Consider the following 23,570-nt stretch of genomic DNA (forward strand, 5'->3'; position numbering starts at 1 on the left):
AAGAGTTGTCTAAATGGATGAAACGAGACAGAATGAGGCCAATTTATCTCTTGGACTGTTTTACTGGTTCAGTAGTTCATGATGCAGTTATTTATAAAAAAAATAAAAAGAGAAGTAAAATAGCAGAATGCACAGAAAGCAGAAATACTAAAAGCTCAAAGGGTGAACACAAAGCAGGACATTCACTCATGCATTAAGACCACACTTACAACTGATGAATTGTAGCCAAAGTTTTTCCACAAATACTTGTTTAAAGGTATAGTTCATCCAAAAATGTTGATTTCTGTCCCTCCATTGACTGCTACAAAAAGTTCATAAAGGGATCATAAAACGAATCCATATGAATTGAGCAGTTTAGTCCAAAATTTTCTGAAGAGAGACAATTGTTTTAAATGATAAACCGATTGAATTTAGACTTTTATTCACATATAAACATTCATCAACTCGCACATCATTTGTGGTAAACGGAAGCTCAAGCATGTTCACTTGACGTGTGAGAAGAACCGATGAGGTTCATTCTCGTGTTACACAGCACGTTTGAGCTTCAGCAACAACCAATGAGATTAATTCTCGTGTTACACAGCATGTTTGAGCTTCAGCAACAACCAATGAGATTAATTCTTGTGTTACACAGCACGTTTGAGCTTCAGCAACAACCAATGAGATTCATTCTCGTGTTACGCAGCACGTTTGAGCTTCAGCTAGAACCAATGAGATTCATTCTCGTGTTACGCAGCACGTTTGAGCTTCAGGAAGAACCAATGAGATTCATTCTCGTGTTACGCAGCACGTTTGAGCTTCAGCAACAACCAATGAGATTCATTCTCGTGTTACGCAGCACGTTTGAGCTTCCGCATAAGCTCGCATGTCAATCATGTTTGGTTGAGCTTCTGTTTTTGTTGGCTGATCAATGTTTATATGTGAAATAAAAGCCTAAATTCAATCTGTTCATAAAGTGATCGAGTGTCTTCAGAAAATTTGGACTAAACCACTCAATTCGCATGGATTCATTTTATGATCTTTTTGAAGCATCAAAGCTGTCAACTGAGAGACAGAAATTGCTCAGATTTCATCAAAAAGGTCTTCATTTGTGTTCCAAAGATGAACGAAAGTCTGGTAATCAATTACCCAATTTTCATTTTCACTGTTAATCATTGGCTTATTCTCATCAAAATGTCTGTTTCTTTTGTCTTTTTACTACACTTAAAACTGTATTTTGAAATATTTAATTAACAACATTAAGTCTTTAATGTGACCCCATGGGCTGTCATTTTTTTTCAAATTCTGCTGTTCGTAAGATGAATCTTTTCAGCAGGGCTGCTCCTGGTACTGTCTCTCTGTGGCGGTGAAAAAGTCCTCTAGAACACTGCGCAGGTACTCAAAGGTGGGCCGGTTGTCTGGGCTCTCTGTCCAGCAGTGTTTCATGACGTTATAGAGAGCCTCTGGGCAGTTATCGGGGCAAGGCATGCGGTACCCTCTCTCAAGGTTTGCGATCACCTCTGGGTTTGTCATCCCTGAAAGATCAAAAGTAACAGTGAAAAGAAATTCTGAGATATGGCAAAATGAGGTCAAACAGGAAGCACATTGAGCTGGTTTGTTACCTGGATATGGGATTCTTCCATAAGTAACAATCTCTGTCAGCAGTACTCCAAACGACCAGACATCTGATTTGATCGAAAAGGTGCCGTAGTTTATGGCCTCAGGTGCAGTCCATTTGATAGGAAACTTTGCACCTGTGTGATTTTAAATAGGCATATTTTTAGGTGTCTTTTAAAGTTTAGCAGCCAGACTTTCTCGCATGAACAGAGATTCTGTGGTGATGTAATCCTAAGGTAAATTGACAGAACAAAGCATGATGCAGTTGATGCTGCCTTACCCTCTCTGGCAGTGTATTCGTTATTTTCGATGAGGCGGGCGAGGCCAAAGTCAGCGATCTTGCAAATGAGCTCATCAGACACCAAAATGTTGGCAGCTCTCAGGTCTCTGTGGATATAGTTCTTCTGCTCTATGTAAGCCATTCCCTCTGCGACCTGCAGGGAGCAGTAAAGTGTTAATGATAAGGATGTGTGTGATTTATGGCTATGTTTAGAATAGCATACTACCATGCAATTATTTCTGCAGTATTTATGTATACCATGCAAAGTATTCATGAAATACTAAGATGACGTACGACATTTGGTGTATATAATAGAGAATACTGCACTAGATGCTGTATCTCACAATGCGCTGTGCTTTACTTGACCTTCTATTTCCAGTATAAAAATAAAAACTGCAATTAATACTTGCTAAACAAAAGCAAATCTCCTTGAATCATTATTTTAGAAAAGTCAAATGACTGTAAAACACATTTTATTTTAATTACCCCCCTCTTATTCTCACCAAGGCTGCATTCATTTGATCAAAAATACAATAAAATCAGTAATAGTTAAATATTATTACAATTCAAAACAACAGTTTTTTGTGTGTCTTAATATTTTTTAAATGTCATTTATTCCTGTGATGACAAAGCTGATTTGATAGCAGCCGTGATACACGATTCTTTGATGAACAATGTTCAATAGTACAGCATTTATTTGAAATGGAAATGTTTTGTAAAATTATAAGTGTCTTTACTTTCACTTTTGATCAGTTTAACACATCCTTGCTGAATAAAAGTATTAAATTCCTTCCTAAATTCCATATTTTTTTAAATGATGGAATGTGCCACAACATAGTCAAGTGACAACAATATTGCATTCTATAACAGTTTATTGTTGCATAAAAGTTTCACATACTATTTTTTACAAAACCGTACACTGTAGGCAAGTATTTCATTCCGAACATAACACGCGTTGCACAGACAGACAGAGGTCAGTTCCTGAAACAGGGAGGGTTTTGCTTTAACTTCCTTTGATTTGACTTTTAACCTCCACTGCTTCACTCCACCCAGCACAAACCCATAGGTTTCATTCAGAAGGTTGGTTTGCTGCTATACGTCCTGATGCCTGATGCATCATCTTTCTTATTTTCCCCATGTTTAAGCTAGCTCCAGTCTTGACTGATCTCAGAACAGTGATGGCTCCTGAGCTTCTCAGAGGTCTGCTATTTCTGAGCCAGATGTGCAGAATGAGAGGGAAGGACAACGGTTCTCCCAGATCAGCTCTTTGGTGTTCCTGCCATGCTCTAAAACTCTTTCACATAAAATTAGACTGTGATCTGTGATAGTGGCCAGACACTATCGTGTGTGTGCAGATGCGTTATGGGTGAATGATGCATGATGGTCGTGTGATTTTGCATTCGTTGCAACAGATTTATTTATAGAGGATGTTGCACTATGACACCATGTGCATGCTTGTTCAAGGAAGTGTTACACAGACTGTCAAAAACGTGTTGGTTTAATGTGAAAGTGCCTGACAGTTTTGCATAAATGTGCGGGTATGTCTTTGTCTGTGTGTTGATAAGAGGCATGTAAGTATATAAGTAGTCATTTCCCCAGGACCTTTTAAAAGCCCTGAATGATCTCATTCACTTTATGAAGAAGAATAGCTGAAAAATATCACACGGCATCTAAGATGATCCCTAAAGCAAAACGTCTCTTTTTAATGCTTTAAAACATTCCATCTCTCACTTTCCCTCTTATCCTTTCTCTGCCAAAATTTCATTGAATATCTTGAAAAATGATGCCATTGTTTCTTCACGTTACCAAGAAAGAGAGAGACCATCTCCTAACATCTATCCCATGTCACACGATCCTTGTGAACCTCTGACCTGCAACACTGCTCAAAAACATCAGTGTTTTCTCATCTTCACACTCCAATCACTTACACACTGAGCGCATGAGACACTATTAAAGACATTCATACCATGAGTGATCAAGACCATCTGATAGCCTAATTTTTAACCCAATCAGTCGATTCTAGGAGTAAACCCAGAGCTGAATCAAAGCGCAAACTCTCTACTAAGAAAATTACAGTCTGCCTGTCAATAGTTCATGGACTCTATCAGATTCTACACTACCGTTCCAGCCAGAACTGTTCCCATAGTAATTAGATATTCTCAATGAAGCATGGAGTGTCATTAATTAGGTCAAGAATTACTGTGACTTAAATCAGGTCCTCACAATCTATGTGTACAATATTTCCCTGCAAACAATCAAAGAACTGTATGTTTGCCCAGTGAATGTAAATGTAAAGTAAGAAATAATTTATTTTCTACAGTATGTGAACACATTTATATTGTCTGTTCATCTAGTCGGTTTATAGATTGGTGTGGGTAGTTGTTGTATTAAAAAGTCTAGACTTTTTCCAGCACACACAGTCATGCTCATTGTTAACCATAAGATTAGGAAGCAGAACAGCAGCTGAGTAATGCTGACGTCACCAGCTTAGAGACAAATAGAGGAATGAGTGATAAACTGACTATACAAGGGTCTGAAATATAGACGTGAGCTCGTAACAAGTAGAAATTTGGGACAGTTTGTTTCCTGTGGGGCACAAATGTCTCACCCCTGATGTTTTGAGACCCCCACCCCCACCAAAAATGATATGGTCAGCCTACCTGGGCGGACATGTCGATCAGCGCATTGATGGTTAAATTAGATCCTTCTGGAGTCTTCAAAAAATCCACCAGGCTGCCTAAAAGTCAACACGACATTTTAACATGCATATATTTTATATACAGCAAAACAAGCTATGACAGAATTTAGTAACTTTGCACCGTAAACCATAAAATGTTAAATGTGCTTGAATGACTAAATTGGCTTGAAACTATGAAACCTAGACACTAGTTGGCGCTAGTGAAATTGACCAGGGTATTTTCCACTCCCGGCATGCACTGCAATAGTCTGAATAGAAGGTTAAATGTTAAAAACTGCTTCGATTTTTTTACACATTTTATTTATAGTTCGTAAGTCTTCTGTCTTGTCTTCAGCAGCCTTTTTTTAAACATTCTTTTACCACAACTGAATGTTACCGGAAGCACGCTTTCGCCATCAGTCATTTTAGTTCAAAGGCAAAAGGAAACAGCAGATGGATGAATGCTGTTATTTTGGTGCTTAAAACGTCTGTAAGCTCTTCTCAAAGTTACCGAGAAGCGCAAACAACGGCACTCAGATTAGATCCAAGAACTAGAACATAACAACTGCAGGAAATTAGTGTAGCCAGTTTGGATCAGTCGCTGAGACGTTTAATGTTAAAGGCCAAAGTTGTTGCTTTTGAGACGACAGGCTGTGTTGGAAAAAGAAGAACCGACTGACCCTGAAGGAAATTCCCACAAAGGTGCAGCGGAAAATGCCCCGTTAGGAACTCTTAATATCATGCGCCGTACACATTCCTTTGATCTCAGATCGCATTAGGGTGTAAAATTCAAGGTCGTGGGTTAAGTTTAAGTTCCAGTGTTTTTGAATCATTCTGTCATTGTCTCCATTGTTAAAATGACAGAGGGGTGGAAAAGGGGCACATCGACCTCTTCTTTAAAATAACAACGCAGACAACAATTGGACTTTTAAACACATCACATGGATTCCAAACAAAGAATTGGGAGGTTTACAAGCTGAGCATAGTGTTCCATCAGCTTCCTTTAAGAGGGAACACAAAGCGGGAGCATTCACGAGCTCTGCCATCAGCTCGCTGACGTTGTAGTAACGTGGCTGTTCCTCTTAGAGTCTTTTGTTACTGTCGGCGTCAATATGACATTCTGGAGGCTCAACAATCCTCTTAGGGCAACGAGACCAACAAACAATCCATACTGGGTTACATATGGAATAACGTGCATCGCAGTACGCTTGTGATGACGACCCAAGGTGCTATTGTTGCGTTAAAAAGAGAAAAGTTAGGGTGTGGATGTCTTTTCTGTGAACACCTGTGACCATGGTGGCCATTTATGAGTCTGATTTGTTGTAGTGAGTTTCTGGGTTGGCTCTGAATTAGAAAGCATTCCCGATACTAGCCTATGGAACAAAGACTTTCTTTCTATACCTCACATTGTATCTGCCCTTTCCTCTCTCTCTCGCTCGCTCGCTCACTTTCTCTGTCCGCTGCTTTCTGCCTCGCTCCATCTCTTTTTAATGTGATGGAATTCACGCTATAACTGTGACCCTGCTTTCTATGTGAGGCCTGTTTTGATGGTGCTGTGCATTGTTCTAAGTAGGTTGCAGTGAGATGCTGCGTTTGTATGAGGGTTTTATTATGCATTAGTAGTTAGAGAAACATAACGCAACAGAGCTGCGGTTATAAAGATCTTTAGCTCCTCTGAGACAAACTGCTGTAAGGGCGAATTTGCTTCTTATGATTAAAGGTTTCTCAGGAGATATCGCAAAAATAAAAGGGAACCAAACAATATTATAGCATATCAAGCCTTTAGTTTAAAGAAATGGTTCACCTAGACTTACAAGCTCATCATGGTGCTTTAAATCTGTATGGTTTTCTTTCTTTAGTGGAACACATTTTTCTCTCTGAAGGAGACATTTTGAGGAAGGTTCAAGCTGCACTTTTCAGTATAGTGAAAGCGAATGGAAACCAACGGCTGTCAAGCTCCAAAAATGACAGAAATATTCTAAAAGCCCCATAAAAGTAGTCCTTAGGACTTGTGCAACATTTTCCATTTCATTTGAAGTGGTTTTATGCCTTTTTTGACCTTGACAACAGAAAAAAGCAGCATAAACATTCTGTTAAACATCTTTGGTGTTCTACAGAAGAAAGAAAGTCATATTGGTTATGAACACGGCTAAGTGAATGATGACAGAATTTTACAATTTTGGGTGAACTAATACTGAAGAAAGGAGTGGTAACAGGGATGGACAATTGTTTAAAAATGTTTTGAAGAAATGGAATTTCTCAAATGTGCATCAGACCTGAGTATTACAACAACAACAACAACATTCTGAGAACTAAAATAGAATGATGTGACACAAAACACAAGGAATTGGACATGCGTTCTACAAAACTGAAGTGGGTCATTTTATGTTCTAGATAGAACACTCAAGGTGGGAATGCCAGATATGAAACACAAGCTCTGCATGCATGCTATTTACAAGAGTGTTACGAGAGACGTCAGAACCGCTTAGTGAACAATGACTGGCATTATGAAGGAATAAACATCAGGGCCGTAACTACCACCTTGACGGGGACATGTCCTCCCAAATATTTAGATTAGAGTTTTACTGTAAGTTTGAGATTATCTGTAAGTTTTACTTTTGGTCCCTGTCCCTTCTTAATCTTGAAAATTCACACTAGCTACTGTTCAAAGGTTTGGGGTCAAGATTTTTTATTTATTTAGCAAGAATCAAATTAAATGGACTGAAACTTTTACATTGTTACAAATAATAATCCCCAAAAAATGTATCATGGTTTCCCCAAAAAATACTGAAGGGTTAGTTCTTTCTTTACAAAATATGTCCAACCTCCAATAGCTAAATATGTTAAATAAAACATAATTTTTTATGCATTTAATCAAAATGTATTGACCAATGTACTTGCTTCAGACCTTCGATGATTCAGGTAAAACCTTAAGCAAAAATGACTATAGATTTTAATCTAAATAAGTAGGTAAGTATAAGAAAAACTTTTTTTCTCCTGTATCCTATTCTTCTATTATCCAGACTGGCAGCACAGCTGAAAGGTTTACTTGAGCTGCGCCCTCGACTGTACACGCATGAATTTACATTTCCTTCAGCCTGAGGCTTATTATTTATTCTTTACATTTGCCCAAAAATATAAAAATGTTGTTATAAAAAAACAAGCCCAGCCCAGGTGAGAAAAAAAGTTACGCAAAAGTAACGTAACGCATTACTTTTCTAAAAAAAAGTAACTAAGTAACGCAATTAGTTACTTTTTAAAGCATTACAATATTGTAATGCATTACTTTTCAAAGTAACTTTCCTCAACACTGGCTGTGCATTCATCCATATAAGAAAAAGAGGCAGACCACATGTTTGTAAATGTAAAAACACTGCGGTCAATGAAAGAGACCGAAAAAAGTTGCCCCACAAAAATACTGCACAGAGTCATAGGGACGCATCTTGAGATGCCAGTATCTTCAAAGCCATGAGAAAGCTTTGTTTTCATAGAGCGGACACAACGGTTGAACTGCTGTGGGTTTTAACACATTCAGACAACGCTCAGACAGTGCTCACAGCCCTGATACTACTCAGACTTGTTAGATCATGAAAACCTGATGAAAATTTAAATGGAAGTCACTCAATGAGAGTGTCTGTGTTTTGTAAAGAACGTTCAGGTGAAATGCAGGGATGAATCATTTAGTACTAAGGATTTGTCATTTCATTGAACTCTCCCCTCCTTTGTTTGAATGAGTGTGTAAGTGCATTTGTGTGTCTCACCGTTCTCCATGTACTCTGTGATGATATAAATGGGCTCCTGTGTAACCACAGCGAAAAGTCGCACCAGTCGAGGGTGCTGCAGGGTCTTCATCAGGTTTGCTTCAGCCAGGAAAGCACTCATGGACATGGTACCTGCCTTGAGACTCTTGATAGCCACTCGACGGTTGTTGTTATACAGCCCTATAAAATGAGAGAGAGAATAAATGATTTATGTCTTATTTTAAAAGGGTAGTTCACCCATATGAAAATTCTGTCATCAAGTTTCTCATGTTGTTTCAAACCTGTATGACACAAAAGAAAAATGTAAATTGATCAAAAAAATCTCAAAATTTCTTCTTTTGTTTTCCACAGAAGAACAGCCATATTGTTTTGGAACATGAGGGTGAGTAAATTATGATATGATATGTTTGAACTATCCCTTTTAGGCTCAATAATCTGATTCTCAAAAATAAACATGTAGAAGCTCATTCACCAAGAATGATTTACTTGAAACAAACTATTTCATTAAGGTCTGAATTTAATCTTTCTGTTTGGCTCACATACTTCTAAAATAATTTAGAAATAAGAGGCCATGTGAAAACTACTGCTACTTCCTTATCATGAGAGTGTTTTGGCATAAGGGTGTTTGTAAAGAATTTGCTGTGTGAGAAATTCACAATGTTTTCCTTCACTGAGTTTCTTTGGCTTCACATTGTCTGACTGCTTGATAACCGGTTGACTTTATTTCTATGGGCTTGATTTGTGTGATGTTATCTCACCAACGAAAATAACTGAGGTTTAATGAACAGAACGGTCCATTACACGGAACAGCTCTTTCATTTGAATAAAGAAAGTCATTCACTGCAAAAAAAACAAAAAAACAAAATGGCAGCTATGATGTGGGCTCTCGTGGTCACGGAGCTGACAGGCAGTGATGATAACAAGTCAGTTGCTATGGCAACCAGGGACAGGAAGTGGTAAAAACTCAAGCATTGATGTGACTTCCATAGTTCTATTTTTAGGGTCAACACAAGACAAGCGTGATTTCACTGCTGTAGTTTGTTTATGTTTGAAAACCGGACACCTTTTAATCTTCTCGACATATGAACATATAGAGTGTAGGCCGTATATGATGATGTTACTGTAATCACAAAACTGCAGCATCCTGTTGGTAACTAACAAAAATGTGTATCATAATTAATAATATTCTAGATCAGTTCTCAATTGATCAGGCCCATTGGTTGAGAACCACTGACAACCAAATGTCTTCTCATTTTTTTCTTCAAGATTGGTCAATTACATTAAAAGATAGATTGGTCTAATTTGAATCCGAAAAGAAAGACTGATTAGCCCTAACTAATTGCTAGTTCATCAGACACAGTCTTAACTCAGTGACTGTTTAAGCAACTGGCCCCAAGACAACTTGTCACTCATGAGATCACAGCTATAGCAAACCACAACAAACCAATCAATTCTCAGTGGACAAAATCAAGCCCCGCCCTACATTTATTCTTGTTTATTTCACTCAGATATACGTCACAATTGAGAAGAAAAGAACTTTTATATTATATTAATACTACCAGTTTCTGTTTGGAAAACAAGCAGCTTTGTCATAATTACATCAGAAATAAGGAAAATATCTTTGCCTATATGGCGGGGCTATGAATTTTGTCCAACACAAAAACGGTCTAAACGTTTGAGAATCTCTGTTCTAGATAGATAAATACAATAGCTACCACAAATGTGTTCATTTCACCCAAAATTCATCTTTAAAAGTTATTCAAGGTGAGTCACGAATGCCTGTTGTTAGTTGTGTTGTGTGTAAAGAGTGAGTTTAAGCACACCCATGAGTATGATTGTCTTAGATCACAGGATGAGTGAGACCAAAATGCTGAATCTGCCAATTTACAGTGCTCTGACTGACTTCAATGCTGAACATTTGTCAAACGTTTCAACAAGCCTACTGTATTTACAGTTATGATATGCCCGGCGGTTGCTGAGACACTCAAAGAGCACCACATACTCTTTAGCCTGTAGATGCATGTTTATCAATACCCTTTTATGATGGTCCAATTCACAATGTTTGCTCACACTCACAAACATTTCCAGACAAGCACAGACAGACCTGGCCAGGCACCTGGATGCTGAAATGCATTTTTTGGGGGGGTTATTCTTATACTGGTGTTCCAAGTGGTCTGACATGGTCTCAATGTCCATAAAAATATGTGAAAATATGCTTTATGTCTATTCATCAAGAAAGCCACTAAATCGATTACCATTAATCCCCACTGTAAAAATACTCAATTCAGTTATTGAGAAATAGGAAGCAAAACACTTCTTACCCATCCATACTTCTCCAAACTGCCCCTGTCCCAGCCTGCGCTCTAGATTGAGAGACTCACGGGGAACTTCCCACTCATCCTGCCACCAGGGCTTCTGAGGGGCTCGGGTCTGACACGGTTTCACCAGGCGGGTGCATAGTCCATCAGCCTCTCCTGCACAGAGAAAGATAAACACATCGTGTCACTTTTCAACAACAAACTCTTATAAACAGCCTGATCGAACTGTTCTTGTCTTACGTCTTTTATAAATAACCTGACAAGCGATTTGTCTAAGGCACATATGAACACCCAAACATACGTGAATAATGTTTGACCAGCTCTGAGAGGGAAGTGAAGGAGATCTTGGTGGTGATGTAGAATCCGCCCGCGTCCAGGTTGCGGATTCTGTAGTGCTTGATGATGTCGCCCTGTGTTTGGTCAAGGTCTCGCACAGATAGGGAAAAACTACCTGAGGCACCAGAACAAGAAGACAATCAGAGGCTGCCAAGTGCACATACAGTCACACATCTACTTTCACAACACATGGAGGCATTTTACAGTTAATGACATGTAGAAAATGTTCTAAAATTCACCCTTGAATTATCCTAAAAGGTTTCCTGACACAATAATATTATTATTTTATTTACTATTTTATTTAGTCATGTGTCTTGGCATCGGGACTATGGGACTGTGGCACTGTCTGATGTGGCCTCATGCTTTTGTGTTAGCAATGCGTTGTTTCACACCTGGGTTGGTCTCACTCTCTCTGATGAGGAAGGAGCCCTGCGTGTTACCAGGGGCCAGTAATTGCCTCATGGCGTCGTTCCTGGAGAGATTTTTAAAGAACCACCTGCAACACAAACATTATTGTCATTTTATTAGGGCTTTGGCTCATTAAGTATCTCATTTGGATCATTTATTTTGAGTTTAAATTGTTCTGAAGATACAGGGTTGGGGCGTTTCACTCCTCCCACGCTCAGAAGAGAGATAGTGAACATACGCAGAAATGTGGCATCAGCAAATACTGGAGTGGTTTAGCATAGTGATGCTCAGAAACTTGTTTGATTTGTGGGAGTATTTTTTTCTTCTCTTTCCATTACTGACACCCCGTAAATCATCTGTCATAAGCGACAAGGGATACCCTGAATGAATCACCTTTCAGCCACAGTTTTGGACGTCATTTCCCAAATCTCATTGTGGGGGAAGCTGATTTGATCTTTTCTTTTCAAAACCCACAGCAGCTGATCTGCATACATTTAATTGTGATTGTGTGGATATGTTTGGGTATACATGAGTATTTGTGGATTTGTTTGGGTATACATGTGTGTGCGCTCCGAATACAAGTGAACGTTACATTACTTACGGTTCTGTCTCAATACTGTTCAGTTTTGCTACAAAATTCTGTGGTATGTATCCCTTCTGCCCGGTAAACAGAGACTCTGCCATGTACCATTCAGGATCATCGCTAAGAAACACACATATACACATACCAGGACAGTGTTTTAAAGCACATACAAATTTAAACAGGGAAACATTTAGTTCATTTCAACTTCTCAAAACCCAAAAGACAACAATGTTAGATAATCGGCATAGAGTGTCAGTCTGTTTTAACGTATGCTTACTCATTTAGGATTTTCATCTTGTCCCCTTTCTCAAACCCAAGGTCGTCACTGTGGCATGGCTCATATTTGTATACGGCTACCACTATGTTTTCTGGAATACAAAGATGACAAGAGTGAGCTATCTGAAACACACATTAAAGAGAAAAATGTAGGAGAGGTGTTTAACCTATCATTTTACCTGGAAGAGGAGATGATGGTGGAGGCGTGTACTGGGATGGATACGGAATCAGAGGATCAAAGTTCTGTGTGAGAGAGAGAAGAGAGCACAATGTCAAAAAAATGTATACTAATAATAATAATATTACCTGCTAAAACTAAATACTAAACCTGCTATCCCTCAGTAATTTTTTTAAAAGCTTATTTAATATTTGTGTTTTTGGAATTGTAATCATTATATATATATATATATATATATATATATATACTGAGGGATAGCAGTTTTAGTTATTTGATTATGATTAGCAATTTCCCTAATGAGCTCTTTATGATATCAAAACCTCAATATCTGGATCCTTTCATCAATGTCAATAATTTAATAATGTCATAAACCAAACAAAGCCACTTCCCTTTAAACAGGGTGGAGCTGTTCTTATTTACTTCTCTCACAGCCTGTGGAACAACTACCACAGTAAAAGTAAACATTCCATCATTCTCATTATGCAATAACAACATGTGTTGTTCTCTTTAATTTCTAAAAACAAATCACGAGGAAATGTGTCTCAGATTTAGCTAGAAGTTTTAGTCTCCAATTGATAACCAACACAAAGGCACATTTCCCTCAAATTATGTAACCCTGAATGGGTTGACCCATATAAACAAAGAGTCACATCATCATGGCAGACAGACCACAGTAGGAACAGATACAATTAATTAATTTTTTTTTTTCTTGGAAGTGTTTTAGCCACAAAGAATGTGTATTCGAGCCTAATTTAATCAGAAATTAAATGAAATAAGTAATTATCCACATTTTTGAACTACACTAAATTAAACATCAGGCAATTTCAGATTAAGATATCCCCTGACAAATTGCTTGAGTTAAAAGTAAAACAAAATGTCTTGCCCTAGACAGATGTGTTAAAAAATAAATCGGGTTGTGTTATTTTTATCACACCAGTTTTAAGAGTGTGGGGTCAGTGGTCAACCATATTTAACCATGTTTAGAAGATCTACTGAGATTGTCAGTCTGTTAACATAGGCCTTGCTTACGCATTTAGGACTTTCATCTTTTCCCCTTCTCAAACCAAAGGTCGTTTATCAGTAGGCCTACCTTTTTTTTTTTTACTCAACTAAATTAAACATCTTGCCGTTTCATATCGAAAGATCACCTGAAAACACACATATTTAATTTCAGTTTCAGCTAAAGGCATTTTTCAAAAATGCTTTGTGTAGCACTTTGTGAGACATTGTTGTGTTTTGCCTTATGTTACCACAGAAATTTGTAATGCATGTCTTTAGTGTAGAGAACGGCTCCACCACTTCCTTTCTCTCTCGTCTCCCTACATATTTAGTTACTTGTGTCTCACATTACAACCTGCCTGCTCTTAACAGTCTTACAATTCCGAAACAATATATCAATTGAAGAAAAAAAAAGAGATTTTTTTCTAATGCTCAGTGTGTGAATTATTCAATGACTTCCATGGGGATTCCTACCGGAATTTTTGTGGTGTGCAGAGATCTTGGTTCTTCAAGCTAAATGTCTTGTAACGACACTAGCACAGCTTGCTAACCGTAAACGATCTTACATACGTTTAGATAACAAACCACTGAATAGACCCTTCTCACATTTCCGAGGTTCTCAGAAGCGGAAATCACCATTTTGTGTAAATTTCTATAGCGGTGAATGGGAGATGTTAAAATAGTGTTTTTGTGACGTGTAAATCTATAATATTGTGGAAAGCACTGTAGGCTTTGTCGCTGTACCTACCGACACGTTTTCCCTTCCACTTTGAAACGGATCCTAGAGCCAAGAGTTGCTATGGCTATAATTTCTTTTCGCGAGCGTCTGTTTAACCCAAATTATAATCTAACTTAGTGGTTATTGATATAAATTGCATGTGAAAAGAAAAAAAGAAGTATTGTAGTTGTTATTCTCTTTAGCAGACACAGACGTACCTGAGTGCCTGGAGGCTTTGGACAGTTACATTGATCACACAATTCATCTGGATGGTAGGAGAATTCGTCATCAGGATCAAAAGAGCCGCAGTTCCCCATATTTACTAAAAATGAGAGAAAACAGAAGATGAAGATGACAACTATCATAATTCTGACTGTAATATAGCCTAAATAAATTCATGGATATACATTCGTAAAATGCACTAAGTGCATCGATCTAGCTTCTGGCAAACAAAATCAGGGTAGTGGCTAAATAAACAAATAAATATGTTTTGAAATTTATTGTGTGTATATTTTTTATCTTTGAGTTTAATTACTGTAGTTACATTAAATAATGTGTAGGACTGCTCACTTTAAAACAAAGAGGGAATTAATGGAGAGTGTATTTCCTGTTTTATCAGAAAAAAATAGAGCCAAAAACATTCAGTTTATATATTTCACCGTTTCTTTGTGTCCGTGGGTTAAGCTGTCTGTTAAAAAAAATTAACACAAAGTTCTGGACCAGATCTGTAAAGGAGGTTAATCCTCTTAGTGAATTCTAGACCCTTTTTCCATCTCAGACACATAAGTTTCAGACAGTTTTCTTAGTGAACGATTTGGGTGTATTTTTCACTTGTCTTGAACATTATGTGTTTTGCATTACGAATATAGAACATTCATTTAAAAATCCATGTACGTAAGTGTTTGTAAGACTGCAGCGATGTAGTTTATCCATATGTAAACACACAAGCCCAAAAGCATTTTCATTTCCATTAAACAGACAAATAATCAAGAGTTCATGTACTAACACAATGTGTATGTCTCTGTGGGCTTTGGACCCGTGAGAAACTGTGTTGTTGGGTCAGGAAAAGCTCAACCCTCTGGGTCAAACTGAACACTGTAAGCTCCTGGGACTGTTTGAGAGAACAGCCCAAATCAAAGCAGGATCTCTAAACAGAGACAAGACTTTCCACTGACCTCCGGCCTGTAGCTGACCCGACTAGTATCAGTGCAAATGAGTCTAGAGAGATGCACAGCTAGGTCAAATGTTTTGGGTTCAGATTGTTCCTAATCACTTAAAGGGATTCAGTGGGGTCCAATGTTGTTTTTGCTTTATTTTATGGACGAAAAACACTAAGATATTTTTCAAAATAAAAAATGCAGGACAAAGAAAGTCATACGAACCAAGTATGATGACAAATGATTTTGTGTTCATAGGCCTCCAGATTCTCCTGTTACATAAAATGTGTTTTTATAGGTTTGAAATAAAGTCAAAGATATCAAATGCCTCTGGAATCCCAATCACAAGTCTTTCACATATCACTGCACTGTCTCAGCATTATGCTGGAGAGTAAACAGAGGTCAAGGGGTCGAGACATGAGGGATAAACTTCACTGATTCACACCAAACAGTCAAAGTTAAGCCAAAAAAAATATGTTTGGATTTTGCCTTCTTTATTATATATAGAGCTGTTGTTTTTTATGTTATTTTATTATACCTCAATGTTTTAGCGGTTCTCCTGCACAAGATAAAAGTCTAGCTACTATTTTATGACTGACACTTACCCTAAATAAATAAATGAATAAATGATCTTAACGTATACATCATGATGTATTGATTTGGATTAGGAATAAGGCAAGAATGTAATTTGTAAATGAAAATTTAAAGTAACTGCCTTTACCAAGTACGAAGGCAGGGATTTTCCTTCTTATAATCGCTTCCCCAGCATTTATGAAAATCCCATTTTCAAACAAAAAAACATAATAAAAAAAAATGCCACCATTGTTAATCTTTGATGATTTTCCATTTGACTGTTTTAATATTATGTGAAAACTCCATCCAAAATCACCCCTAGTGATGGAATCAAAATTTAAATGTAAAATCATGCGATTGTTCTTGACTGACCTTAGGTCGAATACGAAAACAACACAACCAGTGATGACATACATTATATTATCACTATGTCATATTTCCTTTGTGAATTACTTTGCAAATTAAATAACAAATTTAACGACTTTTAATCGCTAAGCAGCCGACAGCGCAAACGTGTTCTAGAAATTTCGATTTGAACTGTGCAGAGATATTATTTCAATCCGAACACACTCACATCTACTTTTCTGCTTCAGAGTGTTCTGCTGCATTTTTTGAGAAAATAAAATATATTAGCAAATATTATGAGCTCATCTTAAAACTTTTTTTTTTCTTATATTTTAAGCCTTATAAAATGATTTTTAAAATAGTATAATCTGCCCCATCTATCTCAGACTGTCTCAGGCTTTAGGTTTACCTTGAAAAAAGTCTCATCCAATAAATCATTCAATGATTTAAAGTAGTCTGCCCGAGCGTAGCCTGATAACCTGTAGCCTACTCATTCAAATTCATCTGGGCCTCGATTTAAGTGAAGAAAAAGTAGCAACCCGCTAGTAAAACTTACCTTTTCTGTTGACAGAAGATGCTGATATCAGTGATGGGCCAGTTCAGCAGGCATTGCCATGTCTTTAGCTTTATATTTTATGAAGAACGCATTTTTCCACAGAGCATCTTAACCAAGATTACGAACAAAACAACGAGGTCTGTAAATCTTCGGCGTGTTTCGATGACATGTGCTGCTAAAGTGTCAAGTTGTGTAAGTCACGTCAGAGTTTGACTTCCCACCTTAACAAAGGCACATAATTTGTGAAAGCATCACTTTTGCTCTCACACACACACGCACACACACCACAGTGGTGCAGAGCAAGCTGATGATAGAGCTTCCTGTCGTTGAGGTGTTTGAGCTGATATTTAACATTTTTTTAAGCAGGTGCACACTACTCTGAGCAGCTGGTGTCATTGGAGTGAAGGATTCTGGGTCAGGACTCCACTTGTCACCTGGTTTTGTCGCGCCATTATGTCAAAGAGTGGAAATGTTAACGGCACTCATGGGTTTTTGGCTTGTACTTGTACTAAATAGAGCCACAAAACGTAACATTTGAACACTCATGCTTAAAAGTGTTACGTACATTGCTATTCTATGCAGCATTTGTGCCCATTTGCACAAAAAAAATAATCAAGCCTCTGATTCACTTTGAATCAAACATCATTTGCTCTGTTACAGAGTAGGCCTAATATGCAATTTGCAACAGGTATATGCAATAAACTAATATGCAAATGGATCATTTTGAGGTAAAGTCAATGTTTTTTCAATCAGCTTCTTGGAGATGATGCTAACCCATCTCATGTCTCTCTTCATTATCTGTCTCTTAAACCCGTTCGGTGTCTCTCTCTCTGTTTCTTGCTCTTTCTTCGAGCAGACCACACACTTTTGTTGTGGCATCAGGCTGCAGATAGTGCATGCATTTGCAGGAAGTCGCAGCCCAAACATTCAAAGGAAATGAGGTACATTCTTAACTTTTCGACTGCAGGAACACTCATCTTAATTTAGACACTGACGCCAAAGCCTCCTCTGCCATTTCTATTTATTTTGATTTATGTCATTCAACTGAAACGTTTGACCAGGTTCTTCATGTGGTGCAGTCCACTGATCACAGCAAAAATATGAGTTTCATTGTGGTTGGGGGGTGGGGTGGGAATGTTATACAGTGAATAAATTAATCATATATTGGCCTATTACTCAATGAGAATCCCTAAAAAAATTAACCACATATGGGGTCAGTTTTGCAACAGTACGTCGAATCCTGGATTTCTTGTTTCGTTTTTGGTTCTCAGTTTGAGTAAAAGACTGAAACAATTGTTTTTCCATTCTTTGGTGGTCTTGTGGTTGAGAAGAGGGGGGTTTGAAGGAGGGGGGATGTTGAGTGTGGCAGATCATCTTAACAGACAGTTACATATTCACAGTTACATCTCTTGTGAGAGCAAATGTTCATTTGATGATTTGAGATTGTGAATCCATACCAAAACTTTTCAAACTGGGGTTCTAGGAGATCTGTGGAAAATTTGAAATATTCTAAATATTTGATGTGTTTTAACACAAAAACTAAACTAAGCAAATATGCACACTTATGTGATAGATGATCATTTCTCCTTCTTTGCAACATACACGTTCAAAAATAATTCAAGACTTTTATTTGTGTCTCTTTCTAGGGAGATTTTCTTCGCCATTTTGTTTTTAGCTTGCACACTAATTATACAGTACTATTTTCTGCAAAGCTGCTGTTGAAAAATATGAAATACATTTTTTGATCATTATTATAATCATTGTTAAAGATTTAAAGTAATATAAATTATTATACCTATTGCTTTGCAAATATTTTTTGAATATTCTTAATTTATATTAAAATACACTAATGGTTGAAAACATATTGCATGTAGATACTTAAAAACATAAAGTAAATAATTTTTTTCTGATAATATTTCAATCGTTTATTTTTGGCTTTGTGGGGTCCATCACAAGGGGAGCATCATATTTGGCAATCCTTGGCCTTAAAACTTTTGAAAAACTTGTTATAGCAGGATTTTGCAGGCCATGCTTTATGAATATCATAAATATCATTCTGTATGCAGATCTATATATGTAACAAAACAATCCAACATTTTGAATTCACATCAAATAAAAGTACGTTTCGGTAGGTTATCATGATGGTTTCATTTAAACTCTACAAAGCATACTGGCACTTTCATGGTATTTTGTTTCTATTCTAGGCCTCGAGGGAATCTGTATGTGGAACACAACTAACCACTTTTTGTGTCTTCTCAGGTGACAAAAATAGTTCATGTTTCTGTTCAAAGGAGTAATCCTCATGTGAGATGTTCAGTGAATGTACTTGCCCTAATGCCTTATGAGATATAAACTATAAAAACTTGTATTATCAGTGTTGAGAACAGCTTTAGGGGAAAAAGCAGAAAAAACTCTCTCTCTCTCTCTCTCTCTCTCTCCATGCATTTATCTAGCATGAGATCATTTCTTGGCAGTCACATGGCTCTTTCTGACAGCCAGTCCTGTCTCTGCAGTTACAATCGATAAAGCAATTGGTCCATTGTTATATAAATATAAATTCAGCCTTGTCTGAGAAATACCATCTATTTCCATTCATGTGACAACACTGCATAAAAACTCAGTGAGTTTATTCTTGTCAGGATGTGCGAGATGGAAGAGGCAAAGCAAGATAAGAACTGCAAAAAACTGTTTGGATAATTACACAAATTGATACATCTTAAAAAAGATTTTAAATGCATGTATTTACAAATATACATTTATTTACAAATTTAAAGCATCAATGATGTTCAAAAGATTTATAAATGTTCATTATAGTGAATGAGTTACAGTGAAGGATGTTTTTCTCAATAAGGATGTATGGATGATATCACAATATCTCTTCAAAGTAATTTTAAGGCATCTTTATTAATTTCAGGCAACTTTTAAAGCATTTTTTAGTTTGTACATCAATTACAGTACATTTGATTAATCAAAAAACATACATTACTGTTCAAAAGTTTGGAGTCTGTAAGATTTTTTAATGTTTTCGAATTAAGTCTCTTATTCTCACCAACAGTCTAAAATTTTTTTTATTTTTAATTGGGTTTGTCCATATTTGACCCAAACATGGGTTGAAATAACCCAGAATTTTTTAGAGTGAAGGCTGCATTTCTTTGATCAAAAATACAGAAAATATAGTAAATATATAAAACTGAAATATTATTACAATGTAAAAGCCCTTTCTTTCACTTTTGATCAATTTAATGCATCTGAATAGAAGTATTCATTTCATATATATTTTTTAAAAATTGTTAACGCACATTCAGTCCCAAGATGAAATTTGTAAAAAATATAAAGGTCCTCTTTGATTTGTTTTGATTTTATCATGAAGCTTTTAGCACTTACAGCATACAGTATATGCACAAAAGTAGTGCTATATTTCCAGTGCTTGTTATAAAGTAAACTGAACTTTAATGGGTTCTGTGGACGTACAAAGAACACTAAACTCATTTAAATCTAGTATAACCTTACTGTGTAAATGAAAGTTTCACAAGCACAAAATTCTCGAACATCCAGCAAAAACGTATGTTAGACCAACCACCGAAACTGGGCTGAACAGCTTTTTACTTGCTGCAGAGAGTGTGTGTTATTTTTAGGTTTTAATAGACAAGGTGACAAAATGCCTGAACACAAACTCACACTTCCTGTGAGGCTGTAGCTCGGGATCACAGCCAAGCCGACGGGAGAGTGTTCTGTCCCCTGAGCAGTCAGGAACACTGATGGGAGTGTGTGCCAATCACACGCCTTTTGACACAGAAGCAGGTTCCTCCTGATTCTTAGATCAGTTCAGATATATTCAAATGTAACTATAAACTCTTTCCCAACTCTGAGGACTTTCTCAGACGTGTGGTGAGTCCCCTTACACAAGTGGTTTAATAGTTTAAAGATATGGTCCAGATATGACCACCAGTAGTCTAGTTTAAAAAAGTTCAATGAAGTTAAGTGATTTGAAGAAAAAGGACGTTATTATTATTATTATAGTCCAAATTTAATGAAATACAACTTTGGCTTCCAGTGTCAGTGATACATTGAAAGTTCTGCATTGAGTTTTCTTGAGGGGCGTGTCTCACTCAACAGAGCGAGAATCGTCTGGAGTTGAGGTTCATTTTGGTGAGACCAATATGTTTGAGAGTTGTGGAAAGAGTGAAGGCGGCTTTCATGGGGATGTCACACAGCAGGTCTGAGTCCTCCTCGCACTCCTCCAGCTCATACGTGGCGTCATCCAACATCTCTTTGTGACGGTGACACACCTGTTCCACCTTCAGCCTGTGGATCTCCACCCGTAAGCGAATCAACTGCCGTGCAAGACGGTTATCCTGCATCTGCATCTCTCTCTGAGAAAAAAAAAAGTGTGTGTGAGAGAGAGAGAGAGAGAGAGAGAGAGAGAGAGAGAGAGAGAGAGAGAGAGAGAGAGAGAATGATTTTATAGCTTTTACATCGCCGGTGGACTACAGCTAAAACCAGATTCTTTGCTAACCAGCAGTATATAAGATTAAATTATTCAGAACAGCAGTCATATTCAAGTTTCTGCACCTGTGTGGTATTTAATTGTAATATGCCAAGAGACAAGAGACATGTCACCTTTGTTACAGTACGCTGAAGATTTCAATATGAGTTGACGTATCTCACTTCACAGCAGTCTGGCTTATTAGCCAAATAAAATTGCTTGCTTAACTTTTATAATCTGTATTATTTATATATATATACTTATTTAACATAAGTAATTTGGCATTTTCATACACTAATGGTCAAATGTTTGGGGTCCATATATGATTTAAAAAATAAAATAAAATTAAGATGCTCAATAAGTCTGCATTTATTTGATCAAAAATATAGTAAAAAAAAAACAGTAATATTCTGAAATAATATTATTTCAACTTAAAATAACTGTTTTCTATTTGAATATATTTTGAAAATGTATTTTTCCTCCTGTGATATTAAAGCTGAATTTCCAGCTGCCACTGCAGCGTTACATGTGCCTTAATATTTTTGTGGACGACGTGATGCATCTTCAGGATATAGAAAGATCAAAATAGAAATATTCTACAACATTATAAACTACTGTCCCTTTTGATTATATTAATACGTACTTGCTGAATTCGAATGGTATTGTTTCTTGAATGTTTAAGAAGAACTTGAAAAAATGTTTTGAGTAGGCTACCTAAAATGACCTAAAGACATGTAGAAATTGATAAAAAATCCCCAAACCATATAGATAGATAGATAGGCTAATTTATAGCCTAAAGACAATGACCATATCTAACTTAGTCAAAAGTATATAAAAAAAAAACTTATGAAATATAAAACCAATACCAGTTCGTTTCTGAGCCACTGTAACGCGTCGTCTATAGTATCAAAGCCGCATATATTCTTAAAAGGCATCCCATCTTTCCAGATGTCGGATGGCTGGGTGTCCTCCTCCACAGATCCTGGGCTGCTGACATTTGAACTCTGTGTAGCATCAATCCACGGGTGAGCCTGCAGTCGCTCCTTCCATTCTAAATACGACGGTCTGCGCGTTTGGAGTTTGAGTTTCTCTGTCAGGGCTTTCACACTATCCAGATCCACCATATCTCCCTCAGAACTCTCGTCTGCTCCCAGCTCTCTGAACTCCATCACTGAGCTGCTTTCACTCCAGCTGGGCGAGACTGTGACTTGTGACTGTTCAGACATGTGTACTGTGCCTGATCAAGTGCACTAGTGATTAATCTCAAGAGGTGTGCTGAGCTCATGTTTATATAGACAGAAAAGTGACCGCCCATGTTCTGCAGCCTAATGTCATGATCAGTGTTTAATCGGAGAACTTTAGACAGTCTGACCTTGTAGGCTATGTTGCGGCCGGGCGCAACATTTCGTGGTCGCATGTGAAACTATATTGAAGTGGCACAGGGTCACTGGCTCCCTTAAAACCTATATTAACCAGCTTCTCACACACCTCACAAATAAATCACATAGGCTAAAGTGAAAAAAGTGTTAGGTTCCAGGACAGACAGTTTTCATCAAACAATATGGTTTCACAAAGGCAACTAAGAAATGACTAATAAATATTTAACTGATGTAGCCTATCTTGTGGCCCAAAGCTCGCTCACACTACTTTTTATTAACCAGTCATCGCGCCTGCAACAAACTTGAGTCTTTTCTTTGCAACTGTTTTATAACAGAATGTCTCCATCTTCTGCTAATGTTGAGGAATTGCAGCGAGAATCTATTTAGCTAAGAATTACATTCTAGCATCAGAATCCGTCAGATGTAATGTATTATTCTAAAACGAACGGCAGGCCTGTTTTTAGTGGGCCCCCGGCCGGGACCCCCAGAGAGACGCAACAAGGGAGTCCTCGAAAAAGTTCAGAGAAAAATTGTGAAAAAAAAAAAAAAAAGACAAAAATATTTAGAAAAATCACCCATTATTTAATTATATTGAAAGATAAAAAAAATAAAAAAAAAACCGTAAATTGATCTTTATACGCTAGGCCTATATGAGGATGTCCATCGCAAGACTTACATCAAAACAAATGTTTAAATTACCTGACCAAAAAAAGAGTTTTATCTGAATTAGGTTATTTTAGATGTCAAGTGAAGTCACCTTTATTTATAGGGCTTTTTACAATAGCCTACAGATTGTTTCAAAGCAGCTTCACAGTGAAAACAGCAAAACAATGCAAAAAAAGTTTCTTTAAACCATACTCCATTTAAAAAAATACTTAACTTACACTGACTAGCATGCTATATTAGTCCAACAAAAATGTTTGCAAAAATGCTGAATGAAGTGT

At 37.1% G+C, this 23,570-nt stretch overlaps 2 protein-coding genes across 2 annotated transcripts; both read right to left on the minus strand.

Annotated features, from left to right (window-relative positions):
- Positions 1 to 42: 42 nt before the first annotated feature.
- Positions 43 to 17,092, minus strand: lck (LCK proto-oncogene, Src family tyrosine kinase). Its single transcript, XM_084392465.1, has 13 exons — positions 16,762 to 17,092; positions 14,349 to 14,452; positions 12,415 to 12,478; positions 12,237 to 12,327; positions 11,978 to 12,079; positions 11,361 to 11,464; positions 10,934 to 11,083; positions 10,636 to 10,788; positions 8,315 to 8,494; positions 4,537 to 4,613; positions 1,877 to 2,030; positions 1,602 to 1,733; positions 43 to 1,514 (listed from the first exon to the last, which is right to left on the minus strand). Exons 2-13 carry the CDS (start codon positions 14,445 to 14,447, stop codon positions 1,309 to 1,311), a joined length of 1,512 nt encoding a protein of 503 aa, XP_084248591.1. The 5' UTR covers positions 14,448 to 14,452; positions 16,762 to 17,092; the 3' UTR covers positions 43 to 1,308.
- A 2,554-nt stretch (positions 17,093 to 19,646) lies between these two features.
- Positions 19,647 to 23,155, minus strand: fam167b (family with sequence similarity 167 member B). The gene is made up of 2 exons (XM_084393672.1): positions 22,114 to 23,155; positions 19,647 to 21,134 (listed from the first exon to the last, which is right to left on the minus strand). The coding sequence occupies exons 1-2, from the start codon at positions 22,471 to 22,473 to the stop codon at positions 20,871 to 20,873; spliced, it is 624 nt and encodes a 207-aa protein (XP_084249798.1). The 5' UTR covers positions 22,474 to 23,155; the 3' UTR covers positions 19,647 to 20,870.
- Positions 23,156 to 23,570: the final 415 nt, after the last annotated feature.

Source organism: Rutilus rutilus (genome assembly GCF_951802725.1).
Source record: "Rutilus rutilus genome assembly, chromosome: 21".
Lineage (NCBI taxonomy): Eukaryota > Metazoa > Chordata > Actinopteri > Cypriniformes > Leuciscidae > Rutilus > Rutilus rutilus.